This window comes from Bombina bombina, chromosome 1 (genome assembly GCF_027579735.1).
Source record: "Bombina bombina isolate aBomBom1 chromosome 1, aBomBom1.pri, whole genome shotgun sequence".
NCBI classification, from domain to species: domain Eukaryota; kingdom Metazoa; phylum Chordata; class Amphibia; order Anura; family Bombinatoridae; genus Bombina; species Bombina bombina.
In genome coordinates, this window is record NC_069499.1 from 1494972244 (window position 1) to 1494998387 (window position 26144).

Genomic DNA, 26144 nt, shown 5'->3' on the forward strand with positions numbered 1-26144 from the left:
TGAATACACAAGTAGATAGTCCAATAGCCATTTCCTAAAACAAATAAATACTTGTATCAAAGCTATTAAGTCTGAAGCTATATTAGCAAATGCTATATTAATTAATAACAACAGTAAAGGGACACTAAACCCACATTTTTTCTTTTGTGATTCAGATAGAGCATGCAATTTTAAGCAACTTTCTAATTTACTCCTATTATCATTTTTCTTCGTTCTCTTGTTATCTTTATTTGAAAAAGCAGGAATCTAGGCGAAAGGAGACTTTTTTTTTTTTTTTTGCAGCCTGGATAGCGCTTGCTGATTGGTGACTCTATTTAGCCACCAATCAGAAAGTGCAACCAAGTTGCTGAACTCCTAAGCTTGCATTCTTGCTTTTCAAATAAAGATAGCAAGAGAACAAAGAAAATTTGCCAATATGAGTAAATTAGAAAGTTGCTTAAAATTGCATGCTCGATCTGAATCATGAAAGAAAAAAATTGGGTTTAATAACCCTTTAACTGAATGTAATTAGGCATGTGGAGGTGATCATAACAATAACATAAACTGGAATGCAAACAAGTCATCAACTGCGGAAAAAAGGATATAAATCAAGTCCTTTTTCAGAGCCTCCTAAAAAGCAAACTATGTATTCAGGAGGACGGACGTTGGATTCAGAGTTTGTGGCTTCATGTGTCTTGTCTTGTAATAAGCAGTAGTAGCAGCCCATACAGTAGTCTGGAAAACTAAATATAAAGAGTTAACGTTATGAATTTATCTATATATGTATCTCTTTTTCATTTACATGCGGTTCTCTATTAATTCCCATCTCTTTTGTGCAGCATTAAAAGGATTAAAGGGATACTAAACCCAATTTTTTTCCTTCGTGATTCAGATAGAGCATGCAATTTTAAGCAACTTTCTAATTTACTCCTATTATCAATTTTTCTTCGTTCTCTTGCTATCATTATTTGAAAAAGAAGGCATCAAAGCTTTTTTTGGTTTCAGTACTCTGGACAGCACTTTTTTATTGGTGGATGAATTTATCCACCAATCAGCAAGGACAACCCAGGTTGTTCACCAAAAATGGGCCGGCATCTAAACTTACATTCTTGCATTTCAAATAAAGATACCAAGAGAATGAAGAAAATGTGATAATAGGAGTAAATTTGAAATTTGCTTACAATTTCATGCTCAATCTGAATCACGAAATTATTTTTTTGGGTACAGTGTCCCTTTAAATAAACTATGGATGTATCATAGAATCTAATATTTAAAGTGTCAGTAAACCTTAAAAACAATGTTATATAATTCTGCACATAGTGCAGAATTATATAACATTATATTAGCCAAACTTTATAAAACATAATATTCCCTTTTAATATTTTTAAAAAACGGCTCCTGCTGTCTGACAGCAGGAGTGTTCTGCACTTAGTGTTATGGCGCAGTCGGGCCGGGCTGTGACTATACAGCTGGCCCGATGCGCTGTGTTAAACAAACAGACCCGCTCAGAAGAGCACAGAGAGCGGGTCTGTAAAACAGCCGTTTTTTAAAAAATTAAAAGGGAATATTATGTTTTATAAAGTTTGGCTAATATAATGTTATATAATTCTGCACTATGTGCAGAATTATATAACATTATTTTTGAGGTTTACTGTCCCTTTAATTTAGTTAATACCTACTATGAATTGATTTAGCTGCATTGCGAACAAACACTGGAATGGGTGATAGCAACCCCTCCCTTTTGCTCTCAACTACAGACTTGTAGAACAAAAAAAATATAGACAGGACTTCTAAAGAAAAACAAACATTGGTCCCAAATTATAAGAGATAATGTCACATCTAAAGGGTGTTTGATCATGGTCTCAGAAGAGATAACTTCCAAGAATTATTGCTGGATAGCCTTCCCAGATTGAAATCTCTAAATTAATTTAGCCAAAGAAATTCATTACTTAGATCACAGGAACCCCTGGAAGGAACAGACAGTCTGTCTGTAAGAATAAGGGAATATACAAATTTACTCAGAGGATACAACTGTCCTCATCTAAGTGTTAAATTGTCCCTGCTGAGATCTGATACACATTCTCAGTTGAGAAGGCATCTGAACTCAAGTTACCTACAGCACATGAAAAACGAGATCTCAGATAAAGAAATTGTGTCTAAATCCTCATAATAATTTAAAATACACAGATCATATTTAAAACATCTGTATATATATATATATATATATATATATATATATATATATATATATATATATATATATATATATATATATATATATACACACACACATACACACAATATATATATATATAGACAGAAACAGATCTGAAAATTATACTATGTTAAAAAAATATATATATATATATATATATATATATATATATATATATATATATATATATATATCTGTTGTATTGAATAATAACTGCATTGGTATATATAAATATTGACCCATTTATTTCAAGATAAAACACATTTTTCTTTGTTTTCCAGAAATCTAGTGAAAATTACAAGGAAAAACTGATTTGAAAATGGGATTTCTAAACAAGATGTCCTATGAATATTGATCATAAACATGAATCTATGCACTCAAAAATTATTAGAAACATGAAATGTGCTGTATTTATTTAAGATTCAATATAATACCAGAATGTTGAATGCTATGATTCTGTGAAGAAGGATGGTTAACAGTGAGCTGCTTATTAATATGATTACTAGAAGTATAATCATATTTAATATTAAAATAATCAGAGAGAATGACACTATATGGTCCCATATATGTTGGCCAAATAAACTGCATTTCTGGGTATCTGCCACCTATGGTTCAAAAATGGTATTGCAGCCAAAAGGCATTTGGCTGCTCAGGGAGGCGTTTCCCAAAATAACCTATGAGATGTTCAGATCCGAGGGCGAATCAGAGACAAGCATCGAAGTGCCTATCATCCCAGTTTCACCAATGATGAAAAATGATATAACCTCATGCAAGAGGATAGGAGAGGGCTCTCTGCTGCTGAATTTTGACTGATAACTTTTGCTGCCATTTTGGGACACAGTCACTATAAGTAACATTGGGCTACCTTTTATTTTCCCTATTGCAATACCTTTATTCATATGAGGTGAAACAAGAAATTCTGGAAACTGAAACATCGATTTGGTTAATTGGGGTAAAGTATACGCGATTGATAAATATATACTGTATATAATATTTAAATCTGGTATTTGGTAACTATAACTAGAGTGCAGTTAGTAATTTTAAAAGGGCACAATTTGTATTTTAAGTTATATCCATAGTCCTGTGTAGTCTTAACTAGTCATTATTGCTAAATAATCTATTTGCTAGACAGGGATTTATACTCCAGATTTATAAGTCAGTCATTATAGTGAACTCTTTCAGAACTGTACATAAACTGGTTATTGTGATTAAATCCCTGGTAGTTATTAATTAAGCATAGTAAGTTGGTAATCCATATTAAGCATTGAACTAGAGTTATTGGTTAATAACAGAAGATTCTGGTATTTTTTGTACTATTTTAATGTGCTCATTGTGAATAAGGTAAATTGTAAAGGTATATTTTTATGATCTTTGTATAGAATATTGTAACAGCAGTAAGGGTGTATCATTTGATTCATAATCTGGTTTCTATAAATATAATTCAATGTGTTTTTCTAACTTTGACTAATATAAAGAATGTAGGAATAAAATATTGATTTTAATTGTTTCGTATATACATTTTAATAAGGGGGTTTGTTTTAAAGAATAATTATTAAATAAATTGTATTATAACACAGCCATATACTGACAGAGAAAAATATTTTCAAACTGTTTGAATGCTGTTTTTTTATATGAACAATAAAAAATTAGCACTAAGTCCAAATTAAGTTAAATGAATACAGCAGTATCCACTGTGCATTTCATACTAGCTCAGTATTTACTGGCTATAAGACAGTTTCTGCTGGTGGAAGTTTTGAAATTCCCTCTTTTAGATGAAAGAAAAATCAGCTATAATTGCCCTTTAAAGGGGACATTACATTACACACAATTACACTTTAATTATTCAGATAAAACATGCAATTTAAATGAAATAAAAAAATCCAATTTACTTTTATTATCAATTTTTTTTATACTTAATTTATAAAGCGCCAACAAATTCCGCAGCACTGTCCATGGGTACAACAGATAAAAGAACAACAATGATACAATATTTTTAAGAGACAGGACAAAATGTATAAAACCAATACAGGAGGAATTGAGGGCTCTATTCCCAAGGGAACTTACAATCTAGAGCAGTGTTTTTCAACCAGTGTGCCGTGAGAGATCCTCAGGTGTACCGTGGCAGACTGACAACAGTGCGGGGGTGTCCCTCTTTCAAATTTTGAAATATTGGGAGGTATGTGACAGGCTCATCAGGCATCATTTACAACCATGACATTGACATTCATTCACAGACAATTATTACGATCGTTTGTGAATGAATGTCAATATGTCATGTATAGTTTGTAGGAGGCATGGCATGACAGCACAGTACAGTGTGTGTGTATATATATATATATATATACACATACATACACACACACACACACACATATACAGGGAGTGCAGAATTATTAGGCAAGTTGTATTTTTGAGGATTAATTTTATTATTGAACAACAACCATGTTCTCAATGAACCCAAAAAACTCATTAATAGCAAAGCTGAATAGTTTTGGAAGTAGTTTTTAGTTTGTTTTTAGTTATAGCTATTTTAGGGGGATATCTGTGTGTGCAGGTGACTATTACTGTGCATAATTATTAGGCAACTTAACAAAAAACAAATATATACCCATTTCAATTATTTATTTTTACCAGTGAAACCAATATAACATCTCAACATTCACAAATATACATTTCTGACATTCAAAAACAAAAACAAATCAGTGACCAATATAGCCACCTTTCTTTGCAAGGACTCAAAAGCCTGCCATCCATGGATTCTGTCAGTGTTTTGATCTGTTCACCATCAACATTGCGTGCAGCAGCAACCACAGCCTCCCAGACACTGTTCAGAGAGGTGTACTGTTTTCCCTCCTTGTAAATCTCACATTTGATGATGGACCACAGGTTCTCAATGGGGTTCAGATCAGGTGAACAAGGAGGCCATGTCATTAGATTTTCTTCTTTTATACCCTTTCTTGCCAGCCACGCTGTGGAGTACTTGGACGCGTGTGATGGAGCATTGTCCTGCATGAAAATCATGTTTTTCTTGAAGGATGCAGACTTCTTCCTGTACCACTGCTTGAAGAAGGTGTCTTCCAGAAACTGGCAGTAGGACTGGGAGTTGAGCTTGACTCCATCCTCAACCCGAAAAGGCCCCACAAGCTCATCTTTGATGATACCAGCCCAAACCAGTACTCCACCTCCACCTTGCTGGCGTCTGAGTCGGACTGGAGCTCTCTGCCCTTTACCAATCCAGCCACGGGCCCATCCATCTGGCCCATCAAGACTCACTCTCATTTCATCAGTCCATAAAACGTTAGAAAAATCAGTCTTGAGATATTTCTTGGCCCAGTCTTGACGTTTCAGCTTGTGTGTCTTGTTCAGTGGTGGTCGTCTTTCAGCCTTTCTTACCTTGGCCATGTCTCAGATTATTGCACACCTTGTGCTTTTGGGCACTCCAGTGATGTTGCAGCTCTGAAATATGGCCAAACTGGTGGCAAGTGGCATCTTGGCAGCTGCACGCTTGACTTTTCTCAGTTCATGGGCAGTTATTTTGCGCCTTGGTTTTTCCACACGCTTCTTGCGACCTTGTTGACTATTTTGAATGAAACGCTTGATTGTTCGATGATCACGCTTCAGAAGCTTTGCAATTTTAAGAGTGCTGCATCCCTCTGCAAGATATCTCACTATTTTTTACTTTTCTGAGCCTGTCAAGTCCTTCTTTTGACCCATTTTGCCAAAGGAAAGGAAGTTGCCTAATAATTATGCACACCTGATATAGGGTGTTGATGTCATTAGACCACACCCCTTCTCATTACAGAGATGCACATCCCCTAATATGCTTAATTGGTAGTAGGCTTTCGAGCCTATACAGCTTGGAGTAAGACAACATGCATAAAGAGGATGATGTGGTCAAAATACTCATTTGCCTAATAATTCTGCACTCCCTGTACACACAAATAGTTCTTGGTACATGCACTCTCCCCACCGTACTTTAACTGCCAGGGTGCTATCAAGGAGTATATAGCAGCAATCAAATCAAAGCACTCACTGGTCTTCTGACATCAAAAGTGAAGAATTTTATTAAGTGACGTTTCGGGACCTTTAGCGCCCCTTCTTCTGTGTGTATATATATATATATATATATATATATATATATATATATATATATATATATATATATATATATATATATCCTGTATTAGGCTACAATGTGTGATTTTGTAAAATTTTGGGATGGTGGTGTGCCACAGGATTTTTTAATGTAAAAAAGTGTGCCACGGCAAAAAAAAGGTTGCAAATCACTGATCTAGAGGGATGAGAAACAGGTGGTGGGAAATGCAAGGGTGAGAATGATGTTAGTACAGAGTTAGATGAGGGCAATTATTAGGTAAGTGGAATTCATTTGTTATTGAGTTGTGTGGTAGGCTTCCTTGAACAAAAATGTCTTTAGAGAGCTTTTTAAGAAGAACAGATTAGTGTAAGGAAGTGGGTTTCAGTGGGTTGGTGCCACACAAAATAAGTCCTACAATCTAGCATTGTTGGACCTTAGGGGACAGGCTGCATTATATTGTTGATTAGTGGGGGGCAGGTTGTCGGGGCTTTGTAGGTCAGGGTGACAAGTTTGAATTTTATTCTGCCATGAATGAGGAGCCAGTGAAGGGACTCACAGAGGGGGGGCAGCAGATAAAGAGTAACTAGGTAGGCTCAGTAGCAGATATGCACTATTGAGAGCTAACAGCTGATTGGTGGCTGCACATATACGCCTCTTGTCAAAAGAATAAAGCAAATCTGATTATAGAAGTACATTGGAAAGTTGTTTAAAATTGTATGGTCTATCTGAATCAAGAAAGAAAAAAATTGGGTGTCATATACCTTTAAGCTCTTTGAGACTGGAATTTAAATTGTTTAATTATCGGTAGGAAAAAAAACACTCATTTATTTTGTCCTTTTTTTCATAAAATTTTATTCTGAATATTGTGAGCTTTTAAATCCCAGATAGAAGTGAAAGTACAGGCTTTAGTTATGCAAAAAGATACAATTTTGCCATACATTATTGATTTTAGTCACATTTGTGTGTAATTTAGCTCTGAAAATTGGAGCTCTTCTAATTCTCAGAACTTAAAAAGGGACATTAAACATTGCATTAAATTGTGTAAAAATTGTGCTTTGTCCCAATCTCCCTAGAAAGGCCAAAACGCAAAATCTGCAACTTAGGTTTTTAAAATTCTGCAAATTGTCTAAATCAGCTACTGGATTTGCAGGTTAACGCCCTTTTAAATGGCAACAAAAAAAAAACAACACACTCTATACTGACATAGTCACCGGTCTAACCTTGTCAGCTGCAGACTCAAGCAAAGATTTGCTACTCCACATGAGGCAAATGCTGGGTTGGGTTGACAACTTAAAAATAACTGCAGCAAACAGTTGTTTAAAAAATGTTTAAACTTGAATTATAGGTTATATTATAGCAAGACAACAGTAATGTCTAGCAATTTCAAGGTATTTACTGTCCCTTTAAGAATGGACAACTTACTTTTTAATCAGAAGCCACAGTTGCAAAGACACAAGCTACTGAGTGATCTAAGGCATATGCAAATCTTCCAATTGTACTTTGCATAATCTTTATTTCATGCAGCAAATCATATGATTAATTGTGACTAATTTTTCAATGTATCTGTTACATTAACAAAATAATGTATGTTAGGCTAACAAAATATTTTTTTAATACAACTGCAAAGTTGTTTAACAGATTATACTAAATCTATAGATCCCCTTCATTGTTGTACTGCAATGTCCCTTTTAGTACAATCAATTTAATGGGATACTAAACAAAATATATATATATATATATATATATATATATATATATATATATATATATATATATATATATATATATATAATTCAGATAATGCATACAATTTTAAGCAACTTTCTAATTTACTCCTATTATTTTTTCTTCGTTCTCTTGATATCTTTATTTAAAAAGCAGGAATGTAAAGCTTAGGAGCCGGCTCATTTTAGGTTCAGCGCCCTAGATAGTGCTTGCTTATTGGTGGCTACATTTAGCCACTAATAAGCAAACGTAACCCCCAAAAAAATTATAGTTTGGGTTTAGTATCCCTTTAATTGTTTAAGAAGAGACAAGCAACACATGGAATTAAGGAAAATACTGAGTATACAAAATCTTTCGATTACAAAAACCATAATAGTAATGATTGCAATATTCTTATCAAAATATACTTTAAAATAATCTATACATTGTCACAAATAGAACACTAAATTAAAGTATTGTTGTGTTCGGACCAGTCAACATTGGGACACCTTGTAAGTTGGTAATTGGCCAAGCAGAATATGCCATATTGGGTGACTAAGATCAAAACTTTAATATAAAAGCACAGGTGATTTTTGCAGCATTTTTAAAATGTTTTGTTTATTTGCAAGTGGACATGTGCCAACATCCCCTCTTTTGTGTAAAGTCTAATTGCAGCACTCCCAAAGATGTAGCTAAACTATTTTTGTAAGGTGTGCTAAACCAAACTTTGTGGATCTGTATTTTAAAAAAAGAAGTCTGACAACTGTCCATTGGTTAAAGCAGCCCACCCAAGCTCAGGTGTTCTCATGGCAGTGTAATGGAATTGGATATAAAGCCATTGAGTATCATTTCATTCTATTATAGAGAAGCAGGAATGATGCAGCCCATAAACGCAAAGTATTGTAGTGTTCAGTCAACATTGGGACACCTTGTAAGTTGGTGACTGACAAAGCAGAATATAGCCATAATGTGTGACCAAGATCCTAATATTAATATGAAAGCATAGTTGTGCTAAACCCACCTATGTGAATTATATATATATATATATATATATATATATATATATATATATATATATATATATATATATATATACACACACACACACAAAAGTCCTGCTAGTGGAAAATAACATGGATTTATTGAATCTCTGTTGGTGTTTTTCATACCTTAGTTCTACAGATGCAACATTGCCCATTCCCTCAAAAAGGGCTCCTCGTGACAGACGCTTAGCAATAAAACTTCTGAGTTCTGGTTCTGCTTCGGCTGGTAAGTCTGTATCCACCAAGGAAAGACTTGGAAAAAAAAAACAGAAAATGAACCATGAAAGTTGTGAAAAACTACAACAACAAGTGTCCCTTTCATATATATATATTTTTTTTTAATAATAATATTTTGGCTGATTTATTTAGTCTACTTATTAAGACACAATACCTGAAATTTTCTGTTGAGGGAGCTTCTCCAAAAGCACTGGATGGGCATCCGTCATCACTATCGGCTGCATTGTGGGACAGGCTGTAAAATTATATAGTTGTGACAAAAGATCAGTGATGTCAAGACAACATGTGATGTGACATCCTTCAGCTGAGGAAGCCACTGAGAATTATGTCTGAAGGGAGAAATCCCAAAATGCTCATGGTGTCTTCCTGTATAAATTACTAAACATGAACTATTTTTAATATTTATACACACACACATACACTTTTTAATTCACATAATTTTCATGTAAGCTTTGGATTAAAAGGGACAAAGTTTAAATACAAAATATATTTTTACTCAATTTAATTTTTAAATTAATTCAATTTTGTATTATGTGTTTAACTACATGTAAAAACGCACTGTCAGGGTATCTGTGAATGTCAATATATATATATATATATATATATATATATATATATATATATATATATATATATATATATAATCCAAGCAGGACAGCACAATCTCACCCCATGGGTATAGTATGCCAAGGTGCACTGCTAACCATGTGTAGAAAAAAATATCCAAAAAAGCAGGCACTCCCTGGGCTTTATAAATTAAAAGAATCCTTTAATAAGTTCAATTAAAAAGACATAACATTTTGGCACATATCTTGTGCCTTTGTCAAATGTCACCTTATAAGTACAACTAAGCACCTGAACCTCCTAACAAACATTAAAATAGGCATTCCTTAAATACAAAAATAATTACCCCCAAACATTCGTAGCCCAAACACGCTCCATGGGCGTCATAGTTGCACGGCAACGTACCTGACGTCATGACGTGACTACCGCCGTAATCATGGCAACGGATCTAGCATACGCAGAAGGCTGCAGTGATAGCAGAATGACGTGTCTCACCCATTCACACTCACGCACGCTTACACGCCCACATCTGTGTCGCATTCTGGTCGTCAAGGCAACCTCTCAAAACAAGCAGCGCGTAGTGTGACTGGGTGAACGTCTAGCAACAGCTAGATATGTGCCGAAACGTTATGTCTTTTTAATTGAACTTATTAAAGGATTCTTTTAATTTATAAAGCCCAGTGAGTGCCTAATATAATCTATCAAATATTAAATTTGAAAATGCTTATTTTATTACTGGACACATTCTATGTATTGCAATTCTGAGGCCATGAGACAGATGCCTGGCTGCCCACAATTCAATCCTCCCCAAATCAATATGCAAAATTACACAGGAGAGAACAAAGGATTTAGACTGTTGTATAAATAAGGCCAGTGGGCCACTTCAAAGTAAATATTAGCATTTTGAAACCCTCAGATGCGTAGGTCCATATATGGAGTTTCCTGCCCAAAATGGATAACAGATTTACAGACCCCCTCACTGCTCAATACAGAGTGAGCCTAAATGTCTGTTTTGGTGGAAGATATGTATCACTAAAGCCAGGAATATAGTAATTAGCACAGACATGTTAATTGCCCCTAAACCAACTAAATACACATAAGGCAGCTGAACTCATGTTTACTTACAGACATTTGGGAATGCTGTGCCTAAATCTTCATAATAATTTAAAATACACAGATCATATTAAAAACATATATATATATTGATCTGGGACATACTATATTGGATAAATGCCTGCTGTATTGAATAATATCTGCATTAATAGATGTATAAATGTTTGACATTTTTAACAACATTATTTCTTTCATTTCAGACCTACATCTGGTTATTCATGCATTCAAAATGATTAGAAACGTGAAATATACTGTATTCATTTAAGATACAATACAATGCCAGGATGTTGAATGCTATGTTTCAGTGAAGAAGGATGGTTAACAGTGAGCTGCTTAATAATATGATTACTAGAAATATACTTATGTTTCATATTAAAATAATCAGAGAAAATGGCATTATATATTACCATATATGTTGGCCAGATAAGTTTATTAATACTGAAAATTATAGTAAATAAAATAAACATTTTATAGGTTAGATAATTGAACTGCAGCAATGTTTGATGGAGACTGCATTTGTGATTGTCTGCTGCCCCCTAGGGGATTAAAATGGTATGACAGCCAAATGGATTAACTACTAGAACACATGCAAATCCATATGAACAAATGAGAGTGACAAGCTCCGAGGGCCAATGGAAAGACAGCTCCGTTAAGGGCCTATCGAATTTATTTTCAATGATTAGAATAAGAAAAGGGGGGTATATCACATGATATAACCTCATGCAAGGGGGGGGAAACAGTCTTTTTGTCTGCTAACTTTTGACTGAAAACTTGGCTGCCATTTTTGGGGACACAGTCATTATAAGCAAAACCAGGGACTAATTTCTTGATCCGATTGCAATACTTTTCTTCATATGAAGTGACCTGAATCTACTTGGAAAGCTGGAACACATTTAACTTGATTCATATGGTGATGTATGACTGTTCTATATTTTTTATATTTTAGACAAAAGTATTCTAAGACTATAGTCAGATTGCAGCTATATAGATATATTTTAGGATTTACCTTTTGTAGATAAATAAGAATTTATTTCAGCTCAGATAAATTGGCATATAAATTGGCTGTTTGCATAAATAATATATATATAACTTCTGGTGTTTTAATTAGAGTTATATAGAATCATTTGTGTAGCTTAATTATATTTGTCTGGAAGTGAACAATCCATACCTTGGTATCTCATTGTGATATTTTAATGCAACTCTGATTTGGGAGATTATTGTGAATAAAGTAATTTGTAAAGGTATATCTTTATGATCTTTGTATAGAATATTATAACAGCATAAGTGTGGATTATTTGATTCATAATCTGGTTTTCTATAAATATAATTCAATGTATTTTTTTAAAGAATAAATTATTAAAGGGACACTCAGGTTTTATTAAATTTTCATGATTCAGATACAGCATGTAATTTTAAACAACTTTCCAATTTACTTCCATTAAAAAAAAATGTGCACAGTCTTTTATATTTACACTTTTTTTGAGTCACCAGCTCCTACTGAGCATGTGCAAGAACTCGGACTATACGTATATGCATTTGGGATTGGCTGATTGCTATCACATGGTACAGGGGGAGTGGAAATATACATAACTTTGAAATGTGTTAGAAAAGAATCGACTACTCATTTAAAATTCAGAGTAAATGCTATTGTATTGTCTTGTTATCTTGCATTTGTTGATTATGCAAATCTGCTGTATTTACTGGTCCTTTAAATAAATTGTATTATAACCCGGCCATATACTGACAACACTCACACACTTTAACAGATACTGGAGCTTCCAGAAGTCTCTCAAACTCACAATAACTTACAGTAAAACAAGTGATCATCACATCAATACAGAAAATATACAGTGCTTCAGGCTCAAATCTGTCAATAGGACCAGATTGCTCCCAAAATGCTGTGGACATCTTAAAGGGACATTAAACACTAAAAATATGTTATAAGCATAGTATAGAGGTTATTCCCTGCTTCGGTCTAGTCATTGGTGCTGCCATGTTGAAAACTATCTTTCACTATATTCCAGTGCTGACATGTTTACACATGTGCAGTAAATCTCCTTAAAGGGATACTAAACCCAATTTTTTTTCTTTCACAGTTCAGATATAGCATGCAATTTTAAGCAACTTTTTAATTTACTCCTATTATCAATTTTTCTTTGTTCTCTTGCTATCTTTATTTAAAAAGCAGGAATGTAAAGGCTTAGAGCCGGCCAAATTTACGTTCAGCACCCTAGATAGTGCTTGCTTATTGGTGGCTACATTTAAGCCACCAATAAACAATTGTAACCCAGGTTCTCAACCAAATATGGGCTGGCTCCAAAGCTTTACTTTCCTGCATTTTAAATAAAGATAGCAAGAGAATGAAGAAAAAATGATAATAGGAGTAAATTAGAAAGTTGCTTAAAATTGCATAAAGCCATTCCTGGTTGGCTCACAAGTCGTATGTTTTACTACTAGCTACAGAAATGTATTAATTTAGTTTATTAATAAAAGTAAATGCACACTCACTGCCTACATAAAAATATCTGCACGTCACATATATATATTTTTTATAACAACATATGGACATACATTTATATTAAAGTTAATAAATAGATAGATGATATACATACAACATGCAAAAAAGCTATCAAATCAGCCAAAATTGAAAATGAAAGATTAATTGCAAAGGATTCTAAGTCAAACTCTAAAAAGTTTTATAAGTAGATAAATTGCAAAAAAAAATCTACAAAGGAAAATATAAGTACATTAAAATGTGTAAATGGGGGGCGTGGTCACGCAGCGGCCATGATAAGTCGCACTTCAGGAAGCTATCTGAGTGTTTTTTCACAAATAGCTAATTATACCTGAAATTGCAACCTAATTCACCCCAGATTCATACTAGAAGGGTGTCAGGAATCAGACAGACAAGAAGTGCCAAAATAATCACACCTTTATTAATAGCAAAAAAAATAATAAAAAGTCCACAAGTCAAATAACAAGCCAGGAATCAAAACCAGAGCTGGTAGTCAGACAAGCCGAGTCAGGAGCCAAAGGAATAGTCAGACGAGCCGGAATCAGGAACAAGGAGAACAGCAGAGTCAGGAACAAGCCAGGGATCAGGAATCAGGAGGGACGCCAGACAGCCAGGTAATACACAGGAGCTCTCACAAACAGGTCTGAGACAACGCAAAGGCAAAGCATACTGAACAGAGGACCTTTAAATAATAAGTGATGACATCACAATTCTGAGACTGCATCCTGTCTCACACAGATGATGTACACCAGTCTGGCCATAAAAGGAAGTGCAGGAAATGAGCAGCATCACACAGTATGTACCAGAGTCGGCAAGAGAGGTGAGTAAAATGGCTGCCAGCAGCACATGGCAAACAAAGCAGGGAAAAAACCCTGACAAAGGGTGCCTTACTGTGGGGAGACCCTGAATATGGTTGTGTGCCTCACCTATATCTTGAGAGAGTGGAATTAGCCTACCTGGAGCACAGTTGAGGACCTACAAGAGGGCTCTTGACACCCCCCCCCCCCCCCACCGACCGCCCGGGTTAGAGCGGAGATAATATTACAGGAAACTGACCTTACGCTAATTAATTGAAGCTGAACATGGAGGAAGACTATTTACTGATACAGGCACTACTTTGGAAGTTACATCGGCAGATTCATAATAGCTTCCAAGACCTTGCGCTAACCGTCACAACTGCTAGGGGAAGGAGAAAACTATGCTTCCAAAATGGCGGAGGAGATGGTTGATAGCACACACAGCACAGAATGCCAATCCGTCACAAATGAACAACGTCCCATAGCTGAGAACATGGACACCAGTTTATATCGGGCCTCTGAGCGAGAAAAGCAGCATGATGTTTTCTTTCTCGACGGTAGACCGACCTCCGATGGCTATGTCTCTGTCACACAAGGAGAGAGATGCTACACAGAATTTTCGTCAGACAGAAATCAGGTTGGTGCAGTCAGCCGCCTGATGGGCTTTAGCAACAATCCCAGAATTTGGAACATCCGTGATCAGATATCCACTGTGCGGGGGAGGTATGGATTTATGGGCAGATGCAAGAAGATAAATACTGCCAGCTTACGGACTCAGACTGGTCCGCAATCACTAACTGACATAACCCCAAACAGAATGAGCCACACTTTTCGGAAGCAAAGCACCCTGAAATTGATCCAGCCCTTGGTATTGTCCAGGGATTCACGGCACTCAGGCCGTTTTCCAGCCTCCGGAATGGGATGACCGAACTATACCCTATGTCTAATTGGGGTTATATGGCCCTGGGGAAACGTTTGTTATTGTTAACTCCTCCAGTTGAGGGTTATCTCTCTAACTAGCTTGAATTCAGAGTCCTATATAATAATCTTTTGTTACTGTAATTTACATCTTTTGCTAAGATAGTGTACAACCTATATAACTATATATTTGCACTGCAGTTTATATGTTTAGATCTGAAAGTTAAAGTTAAATTTTGTTGTAACAGCCTATAACTATTCACATAGACAGATTGTATTCATGCCTTCCCTTTGCCAAGCTTCCATACTGTATATATAGCTAACCTGTGAGACTATTGGATTTATAACTGTATGATATGGGTACATTTTTACCAGACGTTTACCAGACGTTTGACTGAGCTAATATTTAGATGGGTATATGATTACATACCACAATACTCTATTCACAATTATAATACTTGGGTATTTTTTAAATAGATCTGTTCCTGATAAGATACCCCCAGGTAGCAATTTCGATACCCCAAACAAGGGAATCCTAGTTAAGATGATAACTAAATGGAGATTGGGATTGCCTTACCAACATATATATACCTAGTGCCAATTAGAGTGCTTTTATATATTTTATGAGTGTCCTCCAATATATACCATCTTATAGCTTTCTCCCAACTATGAGATAGGAGCAGTTTTCCAATATCAGCAATTCAAGTTTAAGAAAAATTCCCAGTTTATTTTCTGGGTTTAATTCCTAGCAGCTATTAGTCTGCTATAAAATCCAATGTATTTCATATGTTTATCATAAACTGTTTTACACTAAATGTATTAAGTCACTAGGCCCAAAATTGGCTCTATATCATAATAGCTTACCTCCAGAGACCCAAGCTATTACGTATAGGTCCAAGAGCGGCCTATAGTTACTTAAGGAGGGTCATATAAAGAAAGAAAAGAAAAAAAAAAAAAAAAAAAAGGTTTCAGCGATATATGAGTTGTCTGAAAAAGATGTTGAACTTGAAAATATTTATTTTTATTCCGATTGTAATCCAACGCATGTATGTACTGTATTTAGCGTATAGGCATTCATTTTTTGACTAATGCCCGCTTATCCATGTCCCACACTGTATTAGCATGGTGCATACACATGTACTTGGTGTCTTTGTGAAAGAACATATTTACATTCATGTCATGTTGTTATTTATAAAAACCTCAATTAAAAAAAAATTGGAAGGGTAGCATGATTAACAGTAACAAGAAGAAGGCTGAAATACTAAACCAGTTAGGTCACCCTAAGAGAAAAAGGGGTAACCAGACGTGGCCTCCTTGCACACATGCCTTAGAGGGATGCAACTGCACCTCACTGACGAGGCCCATAGAGGCCGAAACGTACGTCTGGGGTTTGTTTGTTTTCCCTTGTTCAAAGGAGCTTTGCCTGGTATTTCGGTGATGGACTGTCATTTGGCAGGGTCAGACTGATATGCTACAGGAGATTTTACCTTTGTGAAAGGCATAGTGTGCAGAAAGACTATGTCCCCTTGGAGTATGGAGGGACTAAGCAAGGAAATATTTCCAGCTTCAGTTCTAAGCCTAGTTGAGTGCATCTCTATGTTTTTTCTATACTAAACCAGTTATTGTATACACAAGAGAGGCTACTCATGACAACTGTAAAAAGTGAGTTATTTTGCATATGTATACAAAAAAATGTTTTTTTTAAAACTTTTTTTGTTATTCCTTTTATGATTCAGGTACACCATACAATTTAAAAATGTACTTCTATAATCAAGTTTTTTTCATTCTCTTGGTTTCATTTGTTCAAAAGCAGGGAGGTGAGCTCAGGAGAGTGTGCGTGTCTGCAGCACTACATATCAGCAGTTTTACAAAAATGTTAAATTTGCAAGAGCACTAGATGGCAGCAGTGATTCCAGACATGTAGTGATCCAGACATATTTAATAAAGAATACCATTTGAATGAAGCAAATTTGACAAATGAAGTATATTGGAAACCAAGTTTGAAATATTATGCGCAAACGGATCAAAAATGTGGGGGTTTTGTGTTCCTTTAAACATACTGTACATAATACTTGAAATACACTCATGTTTATAATATATTGTGCTGTGAGTGCTACTTTAGATGTTTAATGTAATATGCTTACTCATTGGGCTAAGGTAAGATCCTGACCCCCACCTACCTCTTTTTCAAATTATTGACTGGTTGTCTAATATTTTTGTGGAGGGCAGCAGTCAATCCATCCATTCCTACTCACTGTATCCAGCAATGTATCCACAGAGTATAAAATAATCCATATACTAGCTTCAGTGTATACAGCACTGTGCATGTTGCTGTTACTGCATAAAGCAATATGCAGACTACTCTATGGGCTGATTTCATAGTAAGTTACTACCCTAATATAATGCCATTCACCGCATACATTTTACTACACTGTGCATTCTGCTTTCAGCGTATAAGGTAATGCACATACTAGCTTCAGTGTATACAGCACTGTGCATGTTGCTGTTACTGCATAAAGCAATATGCAAACTACTCTATGGGCTGCATACATTATACTACACTGTGAAAGCTGCTCTCAGCGTATAAGGTAATGCATATAATAACTTCAGTGTAAACAGCACTGCGCATGTTGCTTACACCGCATAAGGCAGAATGTATACTACTGTAAGTGCACACACTATGCAAGATGCTCGCTGTGTATAAAGAGATGCACATAGAGTTCTCACTGTGCAGATCTCACCTCCCAGGCTGATAAACATAGAATGAATAGAAGCTGCAGCTCTGCCGTTCTCCTTTCCGCTCCTCCGGGAATCCATCGTCACTTCTTAGCTCGTCCCCATCCACGGACTCAGCTAATGAAGTCTGAGTCTGCAGCATCTCCCACAACAGCTGCAATAGCAGCCAACGCGGCTCTAATGACAGATAAACAAACAGTGCGCGGTCAGAAAGGCTCCCCAAGAAGTAGGATCGAAAAAACAAGGTTCCTGGCACACAGTGTTCCTACACGAAACCAATAATATGATGCACAGCATAATGGGATATATATGCGCATACTTTATCTACAGTAGTGTGATGGTTGCATAATCAGCTAGATTATTTGGGAATTAATACTGAGTTAATACTAGCTGCCTGAATCATTTTAAAATATATACGGTAATTTCAAACCGCTTTAAGACATACTATGGAATATGGAAATACAATGTAACAAACTTGTTTTCAAGAAACCCACGGCATTTTAGCATTGGAAATGTTCTATCAATACAGTTAAAGGGGCAGTAAAGTCAAAATTAACATAAAAGGATTTGATGGAGCACAACATTTTAAATAACTTTCCAATTTACTTCAATTATCAATTGTCCTTAGTTCTCTTGGTATTCTGGGTTAATGAGTATTCCTAGGTGGCTCAGGTGAGTGAACATTTCTTTAAGTGATTGTAAAGTTTAAGGAATTAGTGCCCAGTATCTAAAAATAATCTTAAAAACTGGGGCACTTCTTTAATTCATTAAACTTTACAAAGACGCTTCTTTTTTCAAATATTTACCATTGTGTTATGGTAAACATACCGCAGATCCATGCCCAGATCTCCTACTGTATTTAGCAGCTCGATGACAAATCCGGCTTCCTTCAATCGTTGTGTGGCCCCTTTGACGTCCAGCTCGTGGGGCACGCAACAATTGGAGGAAGCCGGATTCGTCATTGATATGCTGAATATGAATTTAAAGGGACAGTATACACCAATTTTCATATAACTGCATGTAATAAACACTGCTATAAAAAAATAATATGCACAGATACTGATCTAAAAATCCAGTATAAAACTGTTTAAAAACTTACTTAGAAGCTTCCAGTTTAGCTCTTCCAGTTTTCCCACGGCAAGCAGGAAACATAGCAGACTAGGGTTGCCACCCGTCCCTTGAAATACGGAATCGTCCCGTATTTCAGGTTAAAATACTGTGTCCCGTATTGAATCAATACAGGACGGGGTTTGTCCCGTATTTGAAGTTAGTTACTAATTTTCTTCCTGCGCTGCCTGGGACTGACTACTTAACGCAACTTGTCTCTGACTGACTGCTGAGAAGAGTCCGTCCTGACTCAGGCTGTGTTACCAGGGAAGCTGTTGTTACCACTACCAGCCTGTTGAGGCTGCGAATGGTTTGCTGGCGCTGTGATGTTACCAGGGAAGCAGCTGAGCTGTGGAGGCTGCGATGATTGGTTTGCTGGCGCTGTTACAGGGAAGCAGCAGCTGTGGAGGCTGTGATGATTGGTTTGCTGGCGCTATCATCTGTCACAGTGTCAGAGTCTCTGACTTGTATCTGGGTCAGAGTTTTTTCACTCACGCACAGGCACAGTGTCAGTTCACTGTCAGTAGTTGGCTAAGTTGCAGAGTTGCAGACAGTCTTCAGAGTCAGAGTTGCTTGTCAGACAGTTGCACTGCGTGGCACAGCGCACAGCACTACTTGCATATTAGCTGCCTCAGCCTCTCAGTCCTACTAAGCCTCCTATATAGTAGCAGCACGGTAAGTTAGTCGGTAGTTAGTTACCTATAACCTGAGGCACACACGGCACACCTGACCTGCTGCTGGCATCCCCTCCCGGGCCCTCCTGTCCTGTCAGCTAAAGACAAGTACTAATACACATTGTAGAATGAATGATTTATTAGAATATAACTTAAATTAGTGTGTATGTGTTTGTTCATCAGATCTCTATACTGTAATTAACTCAGAGACCAATAGAAGTACCCACTTAATAACAATTACCTGACTACTATTAAAGTCAACATTTGATACTTACGCAAGTGTGGGGACCCGGTATTCTAGTGGATATTTAACTAAGAATATGTCTGCTCGTATTGGAGCCTGAGCTAGGATGGAAATTGTTGCCAATCCAGTACACTGATTCAAGTACCGGGGTCTATAGTACAGCAGTGTAATCCGAACACAGAGGCGCACTGCTTAAACCTACAGTATAATTTGCACAAAGATATTTACTCTATACTTACCCAATTATTGTCAAGGTTTAAACATTTACCTAACGGTGCACTTGATAACTAAATAACAGGTTATGTGCCGCTGAATTTCTTGATATCACAAGAAGCGGTCATAAGCTCGAAATATAACTAATTTACATAAACTTATTTTTGTCACAAGATCTTGACAATATAGTGCTCATAAGACAGCAAATTGATAAAGAGCAATAATCTTACTGAAATATAACCTCCTTTAAATCTTTCTTTACACAATATAATGGCACATAGAGATCTATTACACAATCAGTTCTGATGCTCAGCAGTGCGTGCTATAAAGTACTAATACTTATATAACTGTAGCACTGATGATCAGATAGAGCTCTATTACACAATCAGTTCTGATGCTCAGCGTCACTCACCAGCATTACCGTTAGGACTTTAAGATGAGACAGAATTTGTCAATCATTGTGTACAGTGGCATGATGACATTGAATGATGTGACAAGACACAGTGGCAGCATAGATAGTACAGTTACAAGATGTGGCAAAGTGTGACAAGAACATGGTGTAACAAGATATGATATGGTGTAACAAGATGTAGCATGTGTTTTGACAGAATATATGGTGACAGGATTCTTCTTTTTTTTCCTTCAACATAAATGTTGTGCACAGAAAAATTTAATCTTGTCTATTTTCTGGTAGAACAGTTGAATGACACTACTATGTATCTATAGATATATACTTTAGTACTGTGCTATATTACTTAAGATTCCTTATTCTAGCTGATGAAGTATGTCCCAGAAATTTCTGCTTTCCATCCATCTGATGCTTGATATAAACTGTCTGTTAGTATAAATCAGCTAGAATAAGGGATCTTAAGTAATAGCACAGTACTAAAGTATATATATATATATATATATATATATATATATATATATATATATATATATATATATATATATATATACATACATACATAGTAGTGTCATTCAACTGTTCTAAGAGAAGAAATCACTTAGCGCCTACTACTAAATGGACCCTTAGCCTTGATATGTGACCCCTAGTAGTCAGATAAGTTATAAGAAAAATCAGAAAATATCAAAGCGCCAGCGAACCGGCAGGGTTCAGAATGTGAAACCAATTCCTTCACAATGTGGGTTAAAACAAATGATTTATTCCAAATCTAAAAACATAAATTCTTGACAATACTTTGAAGATTTAAAACATTGCTTTGAAGATTTAAAACATCCGTTTCCAAACTTGATGCATATAATTATATTTATATAAAGAGTGGATTGATTATGAATCCACACAATGCTTTATGAAGATAAAAATGCCTTTACAATAATACAACAATAACTGAAACAATCAGTCCTACAGCTATGTTAAAATATGGATTCCTTAAGTGTGATAACTTGGAAGCTTCCAAAGGCTGAGTATAAAAAATATAAAATAAAATAAAAATAAAAATAACTTGTAAACTATCCTATAGTGGTGTTACCAGCTATATCAATTCAACCGGAAGGGTAAGGTATATATCACAAAAAATGTTGGAGTACAGACCGATCCTCTAGCAGTGCTACCCACTATAGTTATCAGATCAATTCACAGATTGCGCAGAAAAGTGTATGATTCTATAACACTGTTAACTTACATATATGGTTGTGTATTACAGTATTTATTAAACACTTGAACAAGGACCCTTGGGTCATATGTGACAAGAGTGGAACCGATCAACTGTTCCTTTGAAGGATCAGTGACCGTTCTCCGCTAGCGAAGAAGAAAAAGGATGCGTGTTCTATTTTAGCTGATTGTGTGACAGGTCAAATGTGAAAAAACAATTTCAACAAAAGAAAATATATATCGCAGTACAAATTCCAAAATATAAATTTCGATAGGTGTCAAACGTGATGTCATATAGGTCTCAGGTGCAGAAATTGTAATACAAACTAAAAATATATAGAAACTTGTAATGCAAACTAAAAATATAAAGTGTATCGATAGGTTTCGATATTAAGAAACAAATTACAAATATAATACAAATTATGTGTGTCTTTAAAAGGGTGCTTGAAATCAAAGCTTAATCCAAAAAATGTGCTCCGATTTAAACCTCATATGTCACTAGTGACCAGCATGATTGCAACCGCCATAATGGTTTTTAAAAAATGAAAAAGTGAAAAAGTGTAACCAAAAATCTTCGTTAAAAGTCAGAGTTTAAGTGTTTCCAAGTGTAGGTTATTCCTTTTTTCTGTATTTTATCAGTCTATGTGGGGTATAATTGCCTGCAGTGGGGTTTGGGCTTCAGCGTCAATAGACAATTTGCAGCTCCAGCGTCACCCAGGATATTAATTCCTTCTGCCAAAAGAAATAATAATAGTGCAGATCGTTTTTCAAATGGATATATAAATTGGAATGCTACTCACCAGTCGACGCGTTTCGGTCCAACATAGACCTTTTTCAAGACTGGTTTAGTGTTAGTCTAAGGGTCTTTAAATACCCCTTCCCAATGATGCCCGTTTATTGATCCCGGAATTAGTTTCTTAGTACTTCCGGTTCATATGGCTTATAATGTTAATTGTTTTTACGATCTTATCTACTTTTATTGTGTTTGATCTTACCATAGTTTATAGTGCTGTTTGACACTTTAATTATTCATATCGCTTTCAATGTGCTAGTCCGATATTTCCCTGATCCTATTGGTTAGCGCTTAGGTCCTTTCTAATTGGCTCAAACTTTGGAGGTGTGTAAGGTGTGTTTGAACCTTATTGGTTCATGATTCTGTGTGAGAAGGTGTGTACGTTGTGTTAAGCCTTATTGGCTCATGATTCTGTGTATCTGAGGAAAAATAGTTATTTGGAGTTACGGCCCATATCTTTGATATTTGTGTACTAAAATACTATATATTTGTATTCCCAATTTGATTAATATTATAGAGGAAAAATTAGTAACTCTCGAATTGGCTTAATCATGTGTTGCTTTGATTACGCACAATTTGGATGTTATTCTGATGCAGTCGTATGCTATTCGTGGTGTTATATTACTTTCCACCATTCTATTTAGTACTTTAAATGGATCGCTTATGTGTCCTAATTTTTCGATCAGCTTGATGGACTGTAATATTAATGGCTTCTTTGATCTGGTGTTTCGTATTTTCTCTTTCTACGTGTCTATTGCTGTATATTTCTCCTTCTTTGCGTTTTGTAAGTGTTAGGATTGTTAATACCTTCCTACCAAATATGTACAATATTATTTGGGGACGGGGGGGGGGGGCATAGATTCACAGCTTTTTGGTTTGTTTATACACGATCATAATTTTTGATTTGTATTGCACTTTGTGATTATTTCTATCAATAATCTTAGCCTTTATCAATTCGATTACATTCACTACTACTGAAGAAATTTGATTTCCATTAAGAACCCATTGCCAAAAATGAGTATTTTGATAACCAAAATGATGGTTATTTTAACCATTAGAAAGAATTTTTTGGAAAAGTGAAATATGGTTTAGTTGAAGACAATTGATTCAGGGTTAAAGATTCAATATTTATAGATAAGTTGTCTTGATTTATTTTCCGATTTTTCTAGTTTTTATTCAGGGGATCCGTTTTTCCTCTATTTCTAAAGTAAATGAGGGGATATTTGAATATACATATATATCAGTCTGGGTGTCGTTTTTACCTCTTCTTATATGGACTAGTAGTTATTATTTTCTTATGGACCCTAGGTGTCCTGGTCGCAGCCTTGAGTCTAGCTTTCGTTCTCTTTGATATCTATTAGACAGTAGTGGTTTGTAAGGCTCATATTAAGCCCTAAGTTTTTTATAATTTGTCAGCCTCTTATATGAGCCCTAGCTTTGGTTTCACATTTATGTTACATGATATAGATTAATATGAACTTAGGTTTAGTTCCATACATGATATAGATTATAAGTTTTTTAAAACTTCTTAATTGTAGTCTTTGATATTTCTGTGGTAAGAGATACTTTATAATTGTGCTCTCAGATGTAGAGACATTTGTATAGAGTGAGATAAGGATTTCTGTGGTGGGAGATTCTTTATAGTTGTGCTCTCAGAAGTAGAGACATTTACAAAGGATGAGTTAGGAATGCAATCTTCTTATTTTCTGGTTCGAAATAGAGTTGTAATTTTGTCCTTTGTGAGAGATTTTCATAGTTAAAAGGGGAGAATACTGTTGTTCCAGTCAGGTCACCACCAATGATTATGTAGAGATCGTTGGGCTTTATTGGGGTATATCCTTAATATATCTTGCCTAGACTTCTTATATGTTAGAATGTTTCGTCTTGTTAGAAAAACAGGAATACCTTTATTTTTCTAATCGATGGAATATGGCTAATTTGCCATTTTCATAGCTTGGAAAGGGCTATTCCTCTTTTTCAAATTGTTCCATATTTTTAGTCATGAAGGGGTTGCCATCAAGTTCTTCTCTTTTTTTACTGGGTGTATAAGTATCTTTGGGGAGGGAGGTGACATTCAACTATAGTTCTTTCAAGAGATGTATGTCTTTTCTTATTTCGCTGAGTAAATACGTGTGTTTAGAGAGGGGGTGGTATTCATTTTCAGTTCTCTCAAGAGATATATGTCTTCTGTCTTCAGTTGTTATTCAGGAGATGAGACAAGTCTTCCTTATTATTCAACCCCCTTGGATGTAGACAGTCGAGGGAGAATATCCATTTAGATTCTTCAATCAGTAATTGCTTTTCATGGTTGCCACCTCTCCAATTTTTTGGCACCTTTTTTATCCCTATATATTTTAATGCCTTAATATCCCCACAGTGTTTCTCGGAGAAATGTCTATATAAGGCCGTCTCTTTATTCATCTTCTCGATACATAGAAGGTGTTCCCTTATTCTTTCCCTTAAAGGCCTAGACGTCTGTCCCACGTACTGTAGGCCACATGGGCATTGTAGTATGTACACCACATTCCTGTCCTGACACCGAATGAGGTCTTTTATCTTAAAGTTTTCAGAGCTATTGTTGGATTGGAATTCGGCGGTTTTTATACCATTTTTGCATGCCTTGCATGTATGGCAGGGGAAAAAACCTCTTACTGTTTTTCCAAATGTATCTTTCACTTCAGATGGTTTTTTCTTTTGTATACTTGGAGCGAGTTTACTTTTTAAGTTCTTAGTTCTTCTATATACGAATTTTGGTTTTCGTGGTAGTTTTTCTCCAAGAATCTCGTCGTCCATAAGTATGTTCCAATGTCTGCGAAAGATGTCTTCAATAATTTTACTGTTTTCGCTATATTCAGTAATTAGCGGCACATTTATAGCTTGGTTGTCGCCTATTCTGTCGACCTTGTTTTTATATTTAGTCAATTCCTTCCTCTCAATATCTCTGATTTCTTCTATCTTTTGATCTAGAAGTTCCTCCTTATACCCTCTCTCCAGGAATTTAGTTTTTATAGTTTGTGCTTGCTCCTCCCATTTTTGGGGGTCCAAGCAATTCTTCTTCATCCTCAGGAATTGCCCTTTCGGAATATTGTTCTTCCAATTCTTGTGGTGACAACTAGTCTGGTGGACGTAGTTGTTACTGTCCACCTTTTTGAAGTATGTTGATGTTTCAATGGCACCTTCCTTCACCTCTATGTTCAGATCTAGGTATGTCAGTGATGTTCGGCTCCACTCGTATGTAAAGTGGAGGTTCGCTTCGTTTTGGTTCATAACATTGATGGTGTATTCAAGGTCTTCTTGAGATCCTTTCCAGATCAGTATGATGTCATCTATGTAACGGCGATAGAGGACCAGGTCCGCGCTCGCTGGGCATGATTCCCAGAAGATTTCCTCCCACTTCGCCATATATAAATTGGCGTAGCTGGGCGCGAACCTGGTCCCCATCGCCGTCCCACATATCTGTCGGTAGAATTTGCCATCATTGCAAAAGAAGTTATGGTGTAAGATGTAATAGATGCTGTCCAATATGAAATCACATTGTCTTGATTGATTGATTGATTGATTGATTGATTGATTGATTGATC

The 26144-nt window shown here is 35.7% G+C and overlaps 1 protein-coding gene across 1 annotated transcript in view; it reads right to left on the minus strand.

Annotated features, from left to right (window-relative positions):
- C1H17orf75 (chromosome 1 C17orf75 homolog) overlaps positions 1 to 25830 on the minus strand; it is a 38244-nt gene extending 12414 nt beyond the window's left edge. The window contains exons 1-5 of the mRNA XM_053721420.1: positions 25216 to 25830; positions 17923 to 18182; positions 9429 to 9509; positions 9164 to 9289; positions 583 to 722 (exon numbers count right to left, since the gene is read on the minus strand). Coding sequence (XP_053577395.1) covers positions 583 to 722; positions 9164 to 9289; positions 9429 to 9509; positions 17923 to 18182; positions 25216 to 25830 — 1222 coding nt within the window. The remainder of the gene's footprint in view (positions 1 to 582; positions 723 to 9163; positions 9290 to 9428; positions 9510 to 17922; positions 18183 to 25215) is intronic.
- Between the last annotated feature and the right edge of the window lie 314 nt (positions 25831 to 26144).